The 19,734-nt window shown below is 29.8% G+C and overlaps 1 protein-coding gene across 1 annotated transcript; it reads left to right on the forward strand.

Moving 5' to 3' along the window:
- The first annotated feature begins 9,673 nt into the window (after positions 1-9,673).
- LOC119684304 (cytochrome P450 6a8-like) lies at positions 9,674-11,312 on the forward strand. The gene is made up of 2 exons (XM_038098318.1): positions 9,674-10,760; positions 10,829-11,312. The coding sequence occupies exons 1-2, from the start codon at positions 9,680-9,682 to the stop codon at positions 11,260-11,262; spliced, it is 1,515 nt and encodes a 504-aa protein (XP_037954246.1). The 5' UTR covers positions 9,674-9,679; the 3' UTR covers positions 11,263-11,312.
- The last annotated feature ends 8,422 nt before the right edge of the window (positions 11,313-19,734 follow it).

Below are 19,734 nucleotides of genomic sequence, written 5' to 3' on the forward strand. Positions count from 1 at the left end.
TCGAAAACTTAAGTCAGTATGAGATTTTAATCCACCAAGACCACCCCAATATTTTACGGTTTGCCTACTCAGGATCGCTGATTTGGTATTTCGTCAAGATATCGTACAGAGCACGAAGCTCAAACTGTCTATTTTTTAGTCTGTTTTCATTTTCCATCCTGTACAATTTCATAGGTCTTCGTTGTTGTTGGTGTACCGCAGCTGCTCTTCCTGGTTATGCGAGCTGTGATGTCACTTTGCTCTCCTCTTCCAAATGTCCAAGAGGTCGAATAATTTGTGTTGCAAACGTTCTTACAGCATTCGATTTCTTTAACTACTTTAACGCATTTCGTGTGTAATGCTGCTAGGAGATATTAGGTGTCATAAAACCTCTTCAAGGAGTTCTCATTTTTTTTACTCTAATTATCTAAACGAATTACTTTACATTACTTACGTAAATTTTCATAACAACCCGTTACCGGCATTTGGACTGACGCAAACATCCTGCACTGCAGGCTAATTTTATGTTGCAGATGCAAAACGATATCCACAATCCAATCTTAAGTTCCTGGAAATAGGATTCGCTAAACGCACTATTAGATTATTACCCAAAGGATACCAGGTAACTATCTAGGAGTACCACGGGAAGGCTGCGGGACATCTAGTATTGTGTTTTTGTTAAGTTAAATTCAATTACACACGTTTCCTTATGTGCTCACTCTCCGGGATTTAATACATTCGCGACATTGAATTTTACTATTTTTTAATATGGTTGAGAAACCATTTGCGTACAGAAAATTTCTTATAATGAAAAAGATAAATGGATATATTAGGTTATGCTTGGAACCCTTAATATAAAATATTACTCCAATGAAAACAAAGTAGAAGCTTCAGATAAGAAATTTACTTTCTGGTATAATTTTCAAAAGTCTTATTTAAATATACTCTAAGTTTAAAAACTTAAACTAACTCGTCTCTCAGTTCTTTGACATAATTCTTTTTTAAAGTTGACAAGTTTCTCCAATATATCTGACCTCTTGATTCCGCCCCATCCGCTTACTCTTTCTAACCGGATTACGTCACTGGTCTAAAGTAATTTATCATAATAAAAACAGGGCTCATGTAGTAATTATTGTGAAAGCATTTGTTGTCTACTATAGAATTTTCATGAGATACGCTCCTGTGACCTCACACAATTATTAAATATTGTTGGACATGATATCGGGCAGATTAAAATGTGTTAATGCGCAGCATCGAAGTTGGTGGTGCCGTTTATGTTGCCTTATCGGTTGATATATTAAATAAAAGCATTGCATCCTTGTTGTTGCGATTGTTGCTACTGCATTTCTTGTTGTTGCTGCAGTAAACAATTTCTGCTGTTGGAGGCCCATAAATGTGACTAAAGTGAACGATTTTCAAGCAATGCCAATAACATAAAAAGGATTTCTCAGTGTAACAACAGCAGATGGTAGGGAAGGAAGGAACAACAATGAAAATGCTTAAGTCAGAATGTCTACATAAGCGCATAATAAAAGCGATATCATATCATTCTCATAATATTGTTGTTGTTGTTTTTATTATTGCTTTTTATCGATGTGGACTATCGAGATGTTGCTGATAAAAAGCATTAATTAAATTAACAAGAATCAATTAAAAGAAATTAAGCAAGTTAAAAACAAGAGTCAAAGAAAACTTTGAGAAACTTTTACGGGATATAATGAGAATACTTTAATGCAATTTATTAATATAACTTTAACAACATAAAAAATGAGTTAATAAAGTTATAAAGTTAAGTTAATGCATTAATTGGAAATTACTTATTGATAAATGCTAAAAGTAAATTGATATTTACTTCTTAATAATAGAAATATTTTTTAACGTTTTTAAAATTATTAATTACACAAAGTACGTGTAAAGTTATTTTCTATTTTTATTTTTTATTAAATAATAGGCTATGAATGCACCCCGACCTAAAAGATCTATACTATATAGATCTAAAAAAGCTATAGATTATTTATAAATTTCATAATTGCTGTGGGCTTTATTTACCCTATTTGATTTGGGACTAAGATCCCGCTTCCAAGGTAATCAAGTCTACGCCTTGTCACCGCTGGGCAGTTGCATAGAATATGTTGTGATGTTTCCTTCTCCTCATGACAGAGTCTACAGGAATCACTTTCTACCGCAAATTCTTCATGTGGTAATTGAATCTACAGTGTCCTGTAAGAAGTTCAGTGTAGAGTTTAATACTGCTTCTGCTAAGGTTAAGGATAGCGTCAACTTTGATGTGTTCAGGATCTTGACTAAGTTATATGTGAAGCTATTTGTTACCCTACCGAAGGGCTCTGGAATAATGAAAGGAGTATGTTTGTTTAAAGTTAAGATTGTTAATAACATTTATAGTCATTGACTTAGATTATTATTAATTTTTTAAAAAAAAGTTTTTTAGAAATAAAAAAGTTTATATGCTGCAACGATGCTAATACGACAATATAGAGCAATTCCTTTATTTTTACGGCTAGCAAAATCACCTCCGAATCACTAACGATTAAAAAGAAAAGACCAATTTCAGTGTCTTTACGCCACTGGCCTCCAAATAAGATAAGTGAAGAATATTCCTTTTAACTGCTTTAAAGGTCTTGTTAAACAAAAATCATCTACACATACAGAATATGACTGGCAGATAGATCAATCCAGCAATATACAAGTTGCAGATAGATCAATCTAATAACATAGAATTTGCAACTCAGATAGATCAATCCAACAACATATAAGTTGCAACACTGGCAAACATATGACACAAAAGAACAGATATTCTAAACTTAACAGAGAAAAGTCTCAATCACCTAAAGTTCAACATTATCTGATAGATATCGAATAGGTATTTATAAAAAAGCTGCTAAGATTGAAACAAGGAACAAATGATTGAGCATTTATTATGTCTCTGACGAATTTAGTCCATAAAACGTTTAACTCCTCTAAAAACGAACGTGTCCGTTATCAGTTTAAAGTGATATAGCAGTACAAAGTATAATATGTTCACTAACATAAATCCTCAAGAAGTGTGCAGAGCAATATCATCCGATCTTAAAAATAACTTCAACGCAGGGTAAGGGACAAATCGCCCGATACGTAAAAATAACAAAGTCTCTATTATTTAAGATCATATTATATTGATAGGATATTATTATACTCCTATGTATGGCTTCTAATATACATATGCCTAAACGCATGATTATTTATATTTTATTAATAAAATTACATGTTATTTATTAATTACTATGTATAAGCATTTTAATAAAGCCATGAATTAATGTAACTATTTATACTTTACTATTGTAAATATTATATATTTTGATAAAAAATAATTTAATTTATAAATTCAAAATATGTTAAGTAATCTTAAAATCTGTTTTGTGTTACAATAAAATATACTTGTACCTGTTAATATGTGAATAATTTAAATGCAAATCTCAAATAGCTTAGCAGGATATAAAATTTCAATATAAATTCCATTTAAATTTTATTTAACAAATGTAACAAATAAGTCAGAAATATCCATTTGAAATAAAATTTCAAATTTGTACAATTGTATCTGCAAAATTGTATATACCAAAGTACGTGTGAGTGTTTGTTTATGTACAAAAATATGAATTTTTGTTGACATATGCGTTTGAGAATGAAAATATTTACAAAAATTCGTTCAAATACAGGGTAACTCATATAAGGCTTTGGTAAGCAAAATGATTTTATGAACAAGTTTAATAGAGAGATCTCTTAATATAGTAAATTTTAATTTAATATTAAATTTAATTTTCAAAGACTTCTATAATGAAGTTTCAGAAAAGTGATGATCGACGTCAGAGATTAATTAGTAGATGTGAGAAAGAAACTATAACTATCAATCGCAAACTATGCGAGTATATATATATACAAACTGTACTAAGTTTGGCCAACTAAGTATGGCCATTACAAACGTGAGTTGTCCTTGGCAGCGTCAAGTAACCTTTGCCTGCCAGCCCAATTAGTTGGTAGTACCGATTGCCCCTAAATCGTTGGTTATCTGATCTTTTCCAACGAAGATGTGGACGTCCTCTGCCGCGTTTTCCACCTGAGAGTCACAAATTACACATCTTTTTAGCCGGATCACTTACTTCCATTCGCACGACATGACCAAGCCAGCGAAGCTGCTGAATTTTTATGCGCTTAATATGTCAATATCGCCATATAGCACATAAGCTCATCGTTTCATCTAATTCGATACTCGTCGCCAACGCGTAAGGGACCACAGATCTTCCGAAGAACTATGCAACAGATATTGTAAATTTAAAATTCATATTGTTATTAGATAATAATTTGTTTTATTTAATAAAGTTAACTTATATATATAAATTCTATAAAAAAAATACCGAAAACTGAAGTAAGTAAATAACTTTGCAGTTCTTTTCTATGTCAAATATCTATAAGCAGCAGTGATGAGATATAATCTTTTTGGCTGGATGTTCACACCTGACACAAACATTTATTTAATTTATAACGTGTTTCTCTAAAAATAATGTATTTTTTTATACCATTTATACCTCACAATTACTTGTAAACAGTATAAACACTATTTGTCGGTTTTTCTGGTAAATTAATCAATTACTTTATTATAAAACTCTTCGTTTAATATTCATTTCTGCACTAAATCAAACATACCTTTTAATACAAATTTGAAGCCTGCTTTATAATAGTAGTACTTACTAGCATTGCCGATCATCTAAATATCAGTTTCTTAATGAGATAAGAGAATTTAGCTTGTGAATTCTTTATAATTATAGAATTTTTATTTAAACATTAACTCTCTACGTGCATTATAGTATATAATCGTGCCCAGAAAGAATTGTACCGCCTAGCTGAGAGTTTTTTGTAACGGAGCGCTATCATAACAACTGTGACTTCACTTTTGAAGTCCTCCTTTAAGATTAAAATGGAAATGGAAATGAAGACCTTTGAAGTCTTGCTTTAAGATTAAAATAGAAATTATATTTAGAATACTAAGCTCCTAAAGTAGAAGAGTGTTGCAATGAAATATTGAAATACCTTTTGAAAAATGAAATATCTTTTGTGCTTGAATAGAAGACACTTAAGTCTTTAAACGTTGTCCAGCCAGTATTTTCCTCCTGGTAGAATTTAAAATTGAGCAGTTACGAAGAATGTCATCAGACGGTTCATAAGCCTCCAAGCAAATTAGATATTTGTTCATATAACACAAACATATTTTGTTGAGATTGTAGCTCAAATAATGCTGATCTGCTAGATAAGATCTCGTAATTAAGCTTTGCCTTGCTGTTTATATATTTACTATATGTTAAATACTCCTCTATGTTACTATATAAGTATATAATACTTACTAATATAAGTACTTCTGTGTTTTAAAACCTTATTTAGAAAAAATAAACTCTATTATTATGTTTTAAGGAAACAGTGGTATGATACGAATTATGAGAGAGATTTTTTGGGAGAGATTCTCGTATGCTAACCAGGACAATTTGAGGTTAATAAACTTATTCGGTTTAAGGAAAGGTGAAAACAAGATATTAAATTCGATTCGTAACAATCAAAAACGAAAACAGTTAATATGGGCAGAATTTGTAATCTGCATTTCACAGAATCAGCTGGAGTCGTTATCGTTTAATCTCATCTTTAATATTTAGTAGTTAATAAAAGCAAGAAAAAGCTTCCGTAAGTATATATATTTGCTACATAGTGTTACCCTGTATAGGTACATCAAAAAAGACTTAATGCTACAAGTTAGTTTAAATGAATAAGTTACAAAGAACAAGTGCTTTAAGGATTACATTTCATATGAAGCAGCAGTTACAGAAATCTGTACTGGTAGCAGGAACATTAAGTAAGAAACAACAAAAATTACACAAGTTCACTGCAAAAATGCTTTGTACGAGTGAATTGTGAGCAAAGTTGAAGGAAGTCAAGAAAAATACTTAAAAACAAATAAAACTGAAAATACGAGACATAATCGCTGGGGTATGAAGCCGACGGTAGCTTTTGTATGTCATTTCAGATGCATAAATATGCAGAATTTATGTTTTTAGTTATTTGAATAAATATTTCCGAAAGATACGAATGCATGTACGAGTATGTGACTGCATAACTCTGAGAATTGAGCACCGAACATTCGCTGTACATAGGTACCAGCCCACCCACGCTCGTCTTCCGAACAGCTTTAAGTATCTACGACAATGAATTTTTCAATCTGTTCTCTGAAATTCATTAGAGTTAAAACTGCAGTTGTGTTTATTGCATTTGAAATTACACCTTTTCAGTTTCATGAGTAACTGAGTTGTTAAATTGTTTGCGATTCCAGATGATGTTGCTACTTGGAAATCAGGCAGTACGAGCACGAGTGCTCGATGGCAATTAAAAGTATCTTTTGCAAAATGCGAAACAATGAAACTTCTGAAACATGTTGAATTTATTATTTGCTAACTAAACACTTTACTGCAAATTAAAACTTCATTTGCAATGCAAGAGGCATTGCAGTTTTTTTCGAATTATAGGAATAAAAATTATGATATCTGGAAAGGGAATATGCTTATTCTTTGAGAGTTTATTAGCTATATTCTTTTTTTATATTTTATAATTTTATGTTATATCTTTTTGTTTTTTTTTTTTTTTGTGAAATATATATGTAATATAAGTATGGAGCATAGAGTATTAGTATGTATGACAACTCAGATTTTTCGAAGAATTTTTCTACATGAACAACACTCGATCTTCTCATAATGTTTTAATAGATTAATAGAGAATTAATAGAGAAATTATTATATCTCATCTGAGAGATTTAGGGTAATAAATAGTTCATTGCATTTAAAAACATATTCAAGATTGTTTAAATAATAATTCGGTAGAATAAATCACATATCTAGTTTTTGAATTTGGGTTTTAAAGTTTCCCCCTAAAACAACTAACAGCCATAAAAGGGAGAAATATAAAATGACCCGAAATATGAATTTATATAAACCAGATGACATGCTAAACAGATAATATAGTCTTTATTTTATTATATTATTTTAATATATTTATTATATTTATTATATTCTGTATCCCACGTTGTATAAGTCCAATGAGATTTTGTACTAATAAAATTTTTAACAGTTTAGTCTTATATAGAAACATAAATTAATAATTGAAAAGGGTTTTTAGAATACTCTAATGATCTCTGGAATTTTCTGTTAGACTTAGAAATCAATTTACTCGTCCTAATATCAATCAACACTACAGATGACATGCTAAACTGATAAAATAGTCTTTATTTTATTATAATCCATTTTATTAAATATTCTTAAAAACAAATTCATTATTTTCCCAATAGATAACTTTAGTTATCTGTACATTGTGACCGAAAAGTTTTCGGAAATTCTCATTTAAAATTCGCGCGCTGTATATTTTTCGATATTTTAAGTTTATGTAGTTGCAGCACGCCGTCCTTAATCTACTATGCCAAAATGGCCGACTTGTACGACAGTTCGTTTACGGCAGCTGTTGAAACCAGTTCACCTCAGTAGTGCGTTGCGAAAAAAACAATGGAAAAAAATATTGAACAAAGAGTTTGCATCAAATTTTGTTTTTCGAACGAAATTTCGTGTGCAGAATCGTTGCGAATGCTACAAAAGGCTTATGGGGAATCAGTTTTATCGAAAACTCAAGTTTATGAGTGGTACAAAGCCTTTCAGGACTGTCGTACGACCGTCGAAGACATGCCGCGTTCTGGACGACCTTCGACCTCTACCACCGACGAAAACATTGAAAAGGCAAAGGAAATCGTGTTCAAAAATCCTCATGTGAGTGTTAGAGAGATAGCACGAGAGCTAGGCATCGGTCGTGAGATGGCTCGTTTGATTTTGGTGGACAATTTGTGTATGCGACGTGTCAACGCCCGGCTTGTTCCGATTCACCTCAATTTGTTCAACATTATCAACGATTTTAAGGCCAAACATTCAATAAATACCATCGAACAGCCACCGTATTCACCTGATCTTGCACCGTGTGACTTTTTCCTGTTTCCCAACCTCAAATTACCACTCAGAGGAACGCGTTTTGAATCCATAGAAGACGTAAAACAGAATTCGCAGAGGGAACTCAAAGCCATACCGGAAAGCGCTATAAAAAAATGTATTTGATGATTGGAAGAAACGTTGAAAGCATTTGTTGTATCGTGCTTCTAATTGGAGCATATTTTTGAAGGAGATAAAATAAATATTGATGAAGATTAAGAATTTTGCGTTTTATTTATTTATTTCCGGAAACTTTTCGGTCACAATGTACCATAGTATCTTATTACCAGGAATTCGAAATTATACTTAGAAAATAACGTTTTAATTAACAATTCAATCATTAAGCTTATCTGAGTATATGGTATTAAACTATGGAACTTGGGGTACTCATTTTACAACAAGAAAATACAGGGAGTACGAAAGAGACTACTTAGTCAAATAACCAGAGCTCCGTGGTATCATATATTTAATATATGATATATATTTAATATTTAAAACGACTTTAGAATTCCAAAAGCACTGAAGTTAGAGCTTCATTCTGCCAAAAAAAAACGCATTTGTATAAGCATTGGAATCTAATGAGACAACCGCTGCTTCCTGGGTTCCATGGTATCCAGATTAAAATGAAAGGTTATACCAGCTTAATGTGACATCATCATATATAATATATTCACAATTCTTTTATCTTTTTTATTATCTGTTTTTATTTTTCTTTTTGTTTCTACCTGTTTATTGCATTATGTACTATTTTAAGAGGTAATTTCTGGTAAAAAAAGATACAATTTTAAAGAAATGATGCACGAAAATACCCATATTATTTCGAAAACGTTGCAGATGTTATTGAGAAAGTGGAATTCGTGTTACTTTTGGAGTATCAGAGAATAGGATACTTATTTTTTTGCAGTTTTTTGAAACCTAAAACTTAAGAGAAAATATTGCTTGCTACAATGAAATGGCTCGCGTTTTTACTAAATCGTTCTTGATTAATCACATAGGTCATCGACATTCCAACCCATAATGTGCATTTATCAGAAAAACGTATTATGCCTTGGTCTTTTTAAATGGTCGTGTTTGGTTTCAAATAAAAGTTTACAGACTTTAAGAAATATCTTAGACATTATTCAAATATACCACAAAATTCTTTTCAAAACCTTTAATATATTACAACTCATGCACGACTGCTTATTCCTATATTTGTATCATTAAACAGAGGTCAAATCTATAATATTCTATAAAAACTTTATTTCAAAATGGCTATGTGGTTTCGATTATGTTCAGTTAATTTAGTATCACATTAAAATTGACATTAATATTTTAAATTTATAAAGTGCTTTAAAAGGATGATGAATATGTGCATAAGTATCCCACATTTTCAGAAAATCAGTATTAGTCAATATTAGCAATCAATTAGCAATATAAACTACATCTGAACAATGCTTAATACATATTCTTAAGGTGTAGTGCCATATGCAGTAGTTCCACTATATACAAATCTAAAATAATTGTTTCATAAAAACATTAATAGTTTTTACCCTTAATTGTTTATAATTGATGTTATAATCACATCTTTATCGTTTATAAATACTTCAACTGTCTACACACCATCAGTCCTCGTTTAGTTAATCTATTTGCAAAACATTACTATGGAATTCCTCTTAGTCTTAATTTATTCGATTGCATTTATCCTCCTAGGAATTTATCTTCTGTTACGTAAGAGATATTCCTATTTCGCAGAACGTGGTATTTTGCACGATAAACCGGACCTTATCTTCGGTAATTTTCGCAAAATGAGGCTTTCCAAACCAATATTTCTAGTTTTTCGAGAATATTACAACAAATACAAAGGAAAAGCAAAATATGTTGGTTTTTATCTATTTTTACGGTCTTTTATCGTCATACTCGATTTGGAACTTATAAAAAATGTACTCATCAAAGATTTTGAGTACTTTCCCAATCGTGGAACTTATTATAATGAGAAGGATGATCCGATATCAGCAAGTATAATGCATTTGGATTATGAAAAATGGCGAAATATGCGAGTTAAACTTACTCCGACATTTACTTCAGGAAAAATGAAATTTATGTTTCCAACTGTAGTTGATGTTGCCACCCAATTAGTTGAAGTTATGAGAGATGCACATGAATCCGGTTCATTTGAAATGGGTATTGAGTTTGCGGATTTAATAGCACGATATGCAGTAGATGTCATCGGAAGTATTGCTTTCGGTTTAAATTGTAATAGTCTCACGAATCCTGAAGCAGAATTCAAGGTGATGGGTATAAAAGGATTCCGTTACCGACACAATTGGTTTGTGCACTCGTTTATAGTTTCTTATCCGGATTTGGCAAGAAAATTGGGTATGAAATTCCATTTCGATGATGTTGGAGAATTTTTTTTACGAATTGTTCGTGAAACTGTAACATATCGTGAGAAAACTGGAACACAACGAAAGGATTTCTTAAACCTGCTTATAGATTTAAAAAATTCAGATACGGCAGATCCTATAACTATGGAGCAAATAACAGCACAAGCATATGTATTTTTCACTGCCGGATTTGAAACGAGTTCATGTACAATGAGTTTTTGTCTATATGAATTGGGTCTGAATCAAATGGTGCAGAATAAACTTAGAGAGGAAATTATGGAAGTACTTGCACGTTATGAAGGAAAATTTACATACGAAGCAATGAATGAAATGAAATATATGGAAAAAGTTTTAAATGGTAAGTATTAAAATTAGATATATTTTAACGAAAAAAGGAAACTATATTGAATTAATTTTTTTATATAGAAACTATGCGAAAATACTCTATCGTAGCATTTACATTACGCAGAGCAATTAAGGATTATGTTATACCGAATACAAATCACGTGATTGAAAAAGGTATGGATGTAGTGATACCTATCGATGCATTGCATCATGATCCTGAATTATTTCCAAACCCAGAAGAGTTTAATCCAGAACGATTTTCTCCATCGGAAGTGGAAAAACGTAACTCAATGTCTTATATACCCTTTGGCGATGGACCTCATACTTGTATTGGTATTAGGTTTAGTAGATTGGTTATTATGATCGGTTTGGTAATGGTATTGCAGAATTATCGTATATTGCCGACGAAGAAAACTGAAAATCCTCTCCAATACAATCCAAAGAAATATTTTATGGGTAGTAAAAATGGAATTTACTTAAAAACTGAAAAGATTTGTGGAATTGTGAATGAGTGAAATATTGTAATATTAACGAGTTAATTATAAAAATGAAAATTCTATTTCAAAAATTTTTACAAAGATATAACAAATAATTATATATATACATTGTGTTGATATATTATTTTTTTGTTAATATTGTAAATTGACTTAATAAATGCCATCTTACCTTATATGCTATTATATCGCATAATTATTTATATACATACCTACACATATTTTCATGTTAATTTACAATATAAATCGTTATAAATGTTTATTTATTCAAGTATTTCGTTTTTTGTTTAATGATATTTAAAGGATAGTCGTAGTTATTTTGTTTATATACGTATAAGCGTATGATGACGTCTATATCAGTTGCAGTTATATTATATAAAATTAAAATATAATAAGTAAATGTAACAGTTAACAATAGTAATTTATAATACTACGAGTTTAAAATCAACAATTTGAATATAATCCCTGAGACTCTTCATATACGAGGTCCAAAAAAATAAAAAAGAAATGTGTGACACCTTCTGGTCAAAAAGTACCCGGAGTTTGTAAATAAGACACACAAATTTAAATTTTATTCCAAATTTATTTTATCTCCTTCAAAATATGCTCCTTCTGAAGCGATACACATATGCCAACGCTTAACCCAATCTTCCATACACTCTTCGTAGGTTCCTTTTACCAATTCAATCGACTCAAAACGCTTACCACAAAGAGGCCATTTGAGTTTCAGGAACAGGAAAAAGTCGCACGGATTCAGATCTGGGGACTATGGTGCCTGAGCGATGACAGTGGTGCCGTGTTTGGTCAAAAAATTGCGTACAACAAGAATTTTCCATAGAAAGAATCGCTAAATGCACTTGAGGTAGTTTCACATTAACAGCTGCTGTAAACAAACTAATTGACAGATGGCGCTCAAATTTGTACTATATGTCAAGAAGGGGTGTACCAACATAACAAAAAAAAATTTTTTTTGAAAAAAGTCTATTATTTAAGGAGTAGTTAACAAACAACAAAATCCGTACTTTTTGAGCAGAAGGTATAAATCATTGATATATATGAATACACTAACTCAATAGCATACATGTTAGTTTCTTAAGATTCGCCTAATTATTATCAATTTCTATTTAGAAAGATTTAGTAAATAAACCAATGAAAAAAAATATTTATACATTCTATATATTTAAGAACAATATAATCACAGCAACTAATAAAGTACAAACTAATTTGGTAATTAAATTGTTTTTAAACTCATTAGCAATGAACCCTCAATAAAAGTTAAAAGTTTAAAAGGCAGTAATGTTAGTCCTTTTGGAAATAGTTAAATGAGCTACAATTTTTATTGTACCTCGGAAGTTATTGTTATTTCATAATAAAATTTCAAAATTAAATAATAAAATTTGTTAATATATTTTTCTCATATTATATATTATAGCTCGTAAACCGAACAAAACATAAAAATTACTACTTTTTTTTTTGAGCATAAAAAAGTATAAATTTAATTCAAAGTAACAAGTTTATAAAAATTTAAACTTCCTTTAAATAAAAATTATTTAAGCCTTGTGGCACAAACAACTTTAGTTGCAATAAAAATTCTTTACTATTGTTTAGTAGTAAAATTCTAAGGAAAGTTGAAAATATACTTTAAGAATACGAGGAGTTAAAAATGCGCATAAAAACTAACTTCCACTTAAACCATTGACCAATGGACGATGGACGATGGACGATGAACGATGGACTATGGTATGTCATTTCCTTTTAGTTTTTACCCAAACTACATAACACTACAGCGCGCTACACAACAGCTAAGGCTATTCCTTTAACCTCTTCAGTGCCATCCATCAACGCAATTATTGTGTATCTGGCCAGTTGTTGATGGTGAAAACCAAAACAAAACAACAGGAATAGGAATAGGAAGAAAGAAAAAATTATTTAACACTTGATTGCACTCATCAGTGTCTTGTGTCCGCATACGAAATGTAATGCTATGCCATTTAGGGAACGCATACGTTCTGCGGTTGCTCAGTCACATTTATCGGATAAATCTCGACTTTTTGCTTTAAATTCCACTAACCAGAATGCCTCAGCTTCGTCGCTTCGTTAGTGCATTTGTACCCAAGTGCCATTGTATTAGCAGCAGCCTTTAAAATTACCATTTTTTACACTTTTCCATTAGTAGCGCGCATACTGGTGCCATGTTTCCATTTGGCCATTTGGCCAAGTATGCATTTCTTATATCTCTGTTTTTGCACTTAAATCTGCTTAAATTGTGCAAATTTAAACTTTACTGGTTTTGTATCTTTTCGGATAACAGCAGTAGCGGCATCAGCGGCAGCCCCAGCACTAGTAGTAGGAGCTTTTATAGTATTCCATCTTCAAAGTTTTGCGAGTAAGTGTAGTAGTTTTTGTCAAATTCCATTTTTAAAAGGATGAGTTTTTGTCCAATTGTGATTGATTTGTGTCCATAGCTGTTTTGTGCATTTGTTTGCCCGCCCTTGTATATCTGGATATATTTTTCACTACTACTGTTTTATGTTTAATCATGGAAGGAAGCAGATAAATCATGATAAATTGCACAAAGAGTGTAAGCGGTTTGGTCTTTTAGTCAACTTGAGTAAATATGTGCATAATCATACTTTAAGGCTATCATAATATCTTCGGAGAAGAATATTGATCAATGGAATATCCGAATGATTTCTAGGGAATTATTTTAAATAGCTATGTGCATTGTTACATATTTTATGTGGCCATTAGGCAAATGGCAAATGTTATTTAAAAAAAATGATTTTTTATTCATTTGAGGATTTTATGATTATTTTCTATAGCCTTTTATTTCTTTAGTAATGGAAAATCTAATCATTATTATTGTTAAAATTGTTTTATAGAGATAAATTTCTATTGATTTTAAATCAATTACAAATACTGCAAACTGTATATATTATTTTAACATTGCTATTCAAAAGTATCTGCATAGGATACAGAATTGCAGTAAATGAATAAAACTTAAAAGGATGACATTAATTCCTAACTCTTTATTTTATAGGTGTCTGGGTACAATAATATTTCTGAACACAAAATACATATATATGTATATGTAAAATATAAATATATGTGAATATATATAAAATGTATACATCAAGTGTACATAACTTATATATCTTCATCTACTGACCTACTTTTTAGCCAAACGTAAGATTTAATAGCTGAAACTTGATAAAAATAAATCCTTTATATTTCCAATAGACGGCTTTTGTTACCCGTATCGCGCGTTGTATAAATTTAATCAGGTTATGCTAAATGGCGTTAGAAAGATAAGATTTCGTACTAAGAAAACTTGATTAAATTGAAACTGTACTATCAACTATTGGAGCTTTTAAAGGAATCGCCCATAAACAGCCAGATTTGGGTAATAGGAGCGAAATTGAGTTCCATCAGGATAACGCCAGGCCAAATACATCGATAATGACTCGTCTAAAGCTTCGGAAGCTTGGTTGGGAAATTCTTATGCAACCATCTTATAGTCCAAACCTGGTACCAAGTGAAAAATTCGCTTCAAGAGAGGATTGTGAAAATCTAATGTCTCAATTTTTCGTCAATAGTGACGAGGAGTTCTATGAGAGATACAGAATGAAGTCACCTTCAAAATATCAATAATTTATTGAATAAAACGGCGCATATTTGAAATAAATCGAATCATTCTAATTATAGTAAATAAACCTTTAATTTTATGGAATAATAATGGATTTCTTTTTACTACTCCTATTCTATTTGGTGTTATGTAGTTCGTGAAGCTTCAAATTGATGTCGATTAAGAAATACTAATGAGTTTTTATTGCATATAAAAATTTAAAAAAATGGACCAAACATTTGCTTAAAAAGGTACATAATATCGGATTTGATTTAATGAAATGAATTATATCTTTTAAAAATCTTATAAATATTAGAGTAACTGTCACTCTTTTAGAATGACCATACACATACAAAAATGTGTATATATACATAGTAGTATGGATATATTGATTTCTCACTAAAAATTGTTAATATCTCATTTGAAATTAGCTACAAATATGATTTAACAGTTAAGCACCCATTCATTGTTTATAAAATTATGTTAATGAACTTGCACAGCAAATTAGCAAAACTATAAGTTCAAACAATACAAGTTAAGTACAACTATAGGCCAGTTAACTAATGAACACAGTCTCTGAGCTTTAAATTTAGCAGGGCAAGAGTTCAACCCCCTGGTGCTTGCAGTCTCAAAAAATGATTTACGAATAATTAAATTTAGGAAATAATGCTAAGACCAGTGATGATGGGTATTTGGCATTACTCGAAACAGCTGTTAGCCAAAAACTAAATTAATTAAAAATAATAAATAAAAATTTTTGTTGTTACAATTTCACTACTGTTTGATAAGAACTCTCTCTATTGAAAACAATATAGTTTATATATATATATTATATTAATTATTATGTTATATTATTATTATTGTTATATTATATTGTATGTTATATTATTATATATTATTATATATTATTTTATATTGAGTTGAATTTCTTTCCTATATATTAGGTAGGGACCTTATTATTATGTCATAAAACAATAGTTTATATTAAAAGTTATGTTTTTTTTATTAAAAATCAATTTAAAATCAGATATTTTGAAAAATTCGTCTTTTTTTCTTTTGTAATATATAAGTTGGGACCTAATTATTAAAAAATATAGGTTGGGACCTTATTATAAAACAATAGTTTATATTTAAAGTTGAGTTTTTTTTTATTAAAAATCAATTTAAAATAATATATTTTGATAGATTTGTTTTTTTTTTTTTAATATATAGGTAGAGACCTTGTTATTATTTTATAAAACAAGTTTATATTAGGAGTTGAATTTCTTTCATTAAAAATCGATTTAAAATAAGATATTTTTTATTTTTTTTTTTGTAATACATAGGTAGGGACCTTGTTAATATGTTCAAAAACAATAGTTTATATTAAAAGTTAAGTTTTTTTTATTAAAAATCAATTTAAAATAAGATAATTTGATAGATTTGTTTTTTTTTTATTATATAGGTAACGTAGAGACCTTGTTATTATTTTATAAAACAATAGTTTATATTAGGAGTTGAATTTCTTTCATTAAAAATCGATTTAAAATAAGATATTTTTTATTTTTTTTTTTGTAATATATAGGTAGGGACTTTGTTAATATGTTCAAAAACAATAGTTTATATTAAAAGTTGAGTTCTTTTTCGTTAAAAATCGATTTAAAATAAGATATTTTGTTATATGTGGTTTTTTTTTTTTAATGTATAAGTAGAGACCTTGTTAATATGTTATAAATGTCCTCAACTTGAATAAAACAATTTTTCACAATATCTTTGTAGAGCTGGTAGCCAATCCTCTCCACATTTTTTTGTTGATTATATTAAAGTTTTTTGATTGAGCAGGTATACAAATGTTAATGTGAGTTAATAAAGGCACTGATGAACGAATTTTATTAATTTCAGGAATTGTCACAGCAGGATATCGGGAACCAATAACTTTAAAAGCTTTTTTATAAACCGCAAAAATTGGCAATTAATTTAAAAATATTAAAAAGAAAAGATATTATGAATTTTTACTCTGAAGTCATAATTCAACAAGTCATTTTTTATTCTTTATTTTTTTTTTGTTGAAGTCACAAAAATGTTTACGCATTTTTTTAACAAAAATTAAAACATTGTATGTTCGCTACAGAAACGAATAAAACGAATAAATGTTGCATGCAACATATGTAGATCCTCAAAAGAACATTCACATTAAAATGAATTCCTGCTGTTGTCTCGCTTATAATTTATGTTCATTTGCTGAGCTGCAGCAGCCTTTTTTGGAGGCATTCAAAAATAATTTGCTGCTTAATGGCAGCATTGAAAGGCGCATAATAAATACATTTCTATACATATATGTTTGTATATATTATAAATAAGTTTGTTGTGCTGGCAAAGAAATCAAATATTAATTTGAAAAAATTCAAAAAAAATTCAAAAAAATTCAATAAAATTGAAAAAATTGCAAAAATCAAAAAAATCAAAAAAATTGAAAAATCAACAATAATGTTTAATCAAGTCAAAAATATTTCCTAGTACAAAATAAACATAAAAATATTAAGGTTAGCATAAAATGCCATATTTTAACAAGCCTTTGAATTTTTATTATGATTTTTCATACTTTTCAAAGGAATTCTATGAAATTTATTTTATTCGAACGTGCCTGAAACTTAACTCATCAAAGAGTGCAACAAACAAAAGCCACAATCAGTATAAAAATGTCTGTTGACTGGCTTTGTACGTTGCGAAATGCGAAATGGATTCATGAATGCCCACAAACATCAATAAACGATATTAAAAGCAGGGTCGTACGATGGACACAGAAAGTAAAGGGAGTCATATATTATGAATTATTCATTTTTTTAATAAATAGTTAACTTTAAATGTATCTATAAATTGTTACTTTTAGAGAACAAAAAAAAAAAAGTGCAACTATGGCACTGTTCATAAATATCTCTCCGATTCCTACGCCTGAATGTGCGTTGCAAATGTGACGCTTAAATTAGCCATCAAAATGGCGAAATGAGTTTTGTACAATGTCCAAATAGGGTTTTGTTTAGTTTAAACTCTCAGGCATAGCTAGCCTGGAACTGTCGTACATGTACAATGCCATGATTGACAATTTCAGCTTCGGTCCTTATGGCCAAGTCAGAAAAAATACCAAATTGAAATAAAATTTGTAGAAACAGCAGAGCTCATTATGTTCATATTCAATTCTTTATTATTTTGTTGTTGTTTTCATTTATTTAATATATCATATGAATTATGTATTTTATGCATTCATTTATGGCTAAATTTGTGCATTTTTATGCTTTTAATGCAAGAATTTTACTGAATATATTGTGCGTGTTCTTCTAATGTTTGTGTAATTTTATATTTCAGTATTTTGTTATTTTTTTTCTATAGATAAGGAAGCGCTTTTATATTTAGATACAGAAGATAGTAGATACTAATAGCAATAGCAATAGCAGGGTGCTATCTATAAAACACTGCATATAACAGTCTAAATCTAGAGTAAGAACATTTCTTAAAAGACTATGTGTTGTTGTTTTAATCCATAAAAATCAGCGTTAGATTTGATACAGTAGTTTTTAACTCTATAGAACTCAACAGTCTTTGAACTTGACAACGTAGCTATTTAATTTTATAAATTCAGCGACCTTTATATTTGAAGTAATAGGTTTTCTACTCCACGAAATTCAGAGCTCATTGAATATAATAATATAATATATTGTTTCACTCTATAAAACTCACCGCCTTTAGATTTGAAAGAGTAGTTGTTTAGTTCCATAAAACTCAGTGCCCTTTGAGTTTGATAACATATAGTTGTGTTTTACACCATAAAAACTTATCGCTGTTTTGATTTGATGTAGTAGTTGATTCATTTCATTAAATTAAATCCCATTAGAATTTGATATAGTTATTTTTGAGGTCCATAAAACTCAGCGTTCTTTGGATTTATAGAATAGTTATTTGGCTCCATAAAATTCAGTACCTTTTGAAATTGTTTAGATCTATTAAATTCAGCGACCTTTAAACTCAATTGTTAAACCCTATTATAATGAGCACAGTAATATAATAACAAATAAACTGTTACAACTCAGTGCCTATTAGATTGGATAGAATAGCTATTTTGTGTCATAAAACGTAATGCCCTTTAAAGTTGATACAGTAGCTGTTTAATTAGTTCTATTGGATTTGATATAGTTGTTGTTTAACTCTATAAAACTTAGTGCCATTTGAATTTGATACAATACTATATGTATTCTACTTCATAAATTCGGCCCCCATTCAACTTAACACAATAACTGATAGAGTAGTTGGTCATAGAACTCAGCGCACTTTGAATTTTATAGATTCGTTATCTAGCCCGATAAATCTCAGCGTATGACTCAGGACCCTTTAGATTTGATATAGTAGTCTTACTCTATAAAACTCAGTGCCTTTTAAACTTGACGTCGTAGTTGTTTTTAACTCCATTATACTCAACGCTCTATTAATACAAAACAGTAAGAGTTAAACAGACAATTTTAGATTTGATAAAGTAGTACTCTAACTCTATAAAACTTCAAGGCCCTTTAAATCTGATATCGTAGTTTTTTAATGCCATTAAACTCAGCGCCATATGAATTTAATGAAGTAACGGTTAAACTCTACAAAACTCATTGCTTCTTAACTTTGATACAGCAGTTGTTTAATTTCATAAAACTCAACGCGTTTTGATTTTGACACATTGCCCTTACTAAACTTTGAACTTTAAACTTAAACAAAAACTTAAAAGACTAATTTCGGCCTTTTCCTTTAACAACGTAGCACCACCTTTAACCTCCACTTTTTATTCACTTCTCCTTTTCCACACAAATTCATCTGTAATATGTGTTGACAAAGAATTGCTGTTCTTTTCCATT

Source organism: Teleopsis dalmanni, chromosome 2, assembly GCF_002237135.1.
Source record: "Teleopsis dalmanni isolate 2A chromosome 2, ASM223713v2, whole genome shotgun sequence".
NCBI classification, from domain to species: Eukaryota; Metazoa; Arthropoda; class Insecta; order Diptera; family Diopsidae; genus Teleopsis; species Teleopsis dalmanni.

Excerpts from the sequence above, each read along its gene's own strand:
- LOC119684304 (XM_038098318.1), top strand. The coding sequence starts at position 9,680 with ATGGAATTCCTCTTAGTCTTAATTTATTCGATTGCATTTATCCTCCTA. Across the intron at positions 10,761-10,828 it reads TATGGAAAAAGTTTTAAATG|AAACTATGCGAAAATACTCT; the intron begins GTAAGTATTAAA and ends TTTTTTATATAG.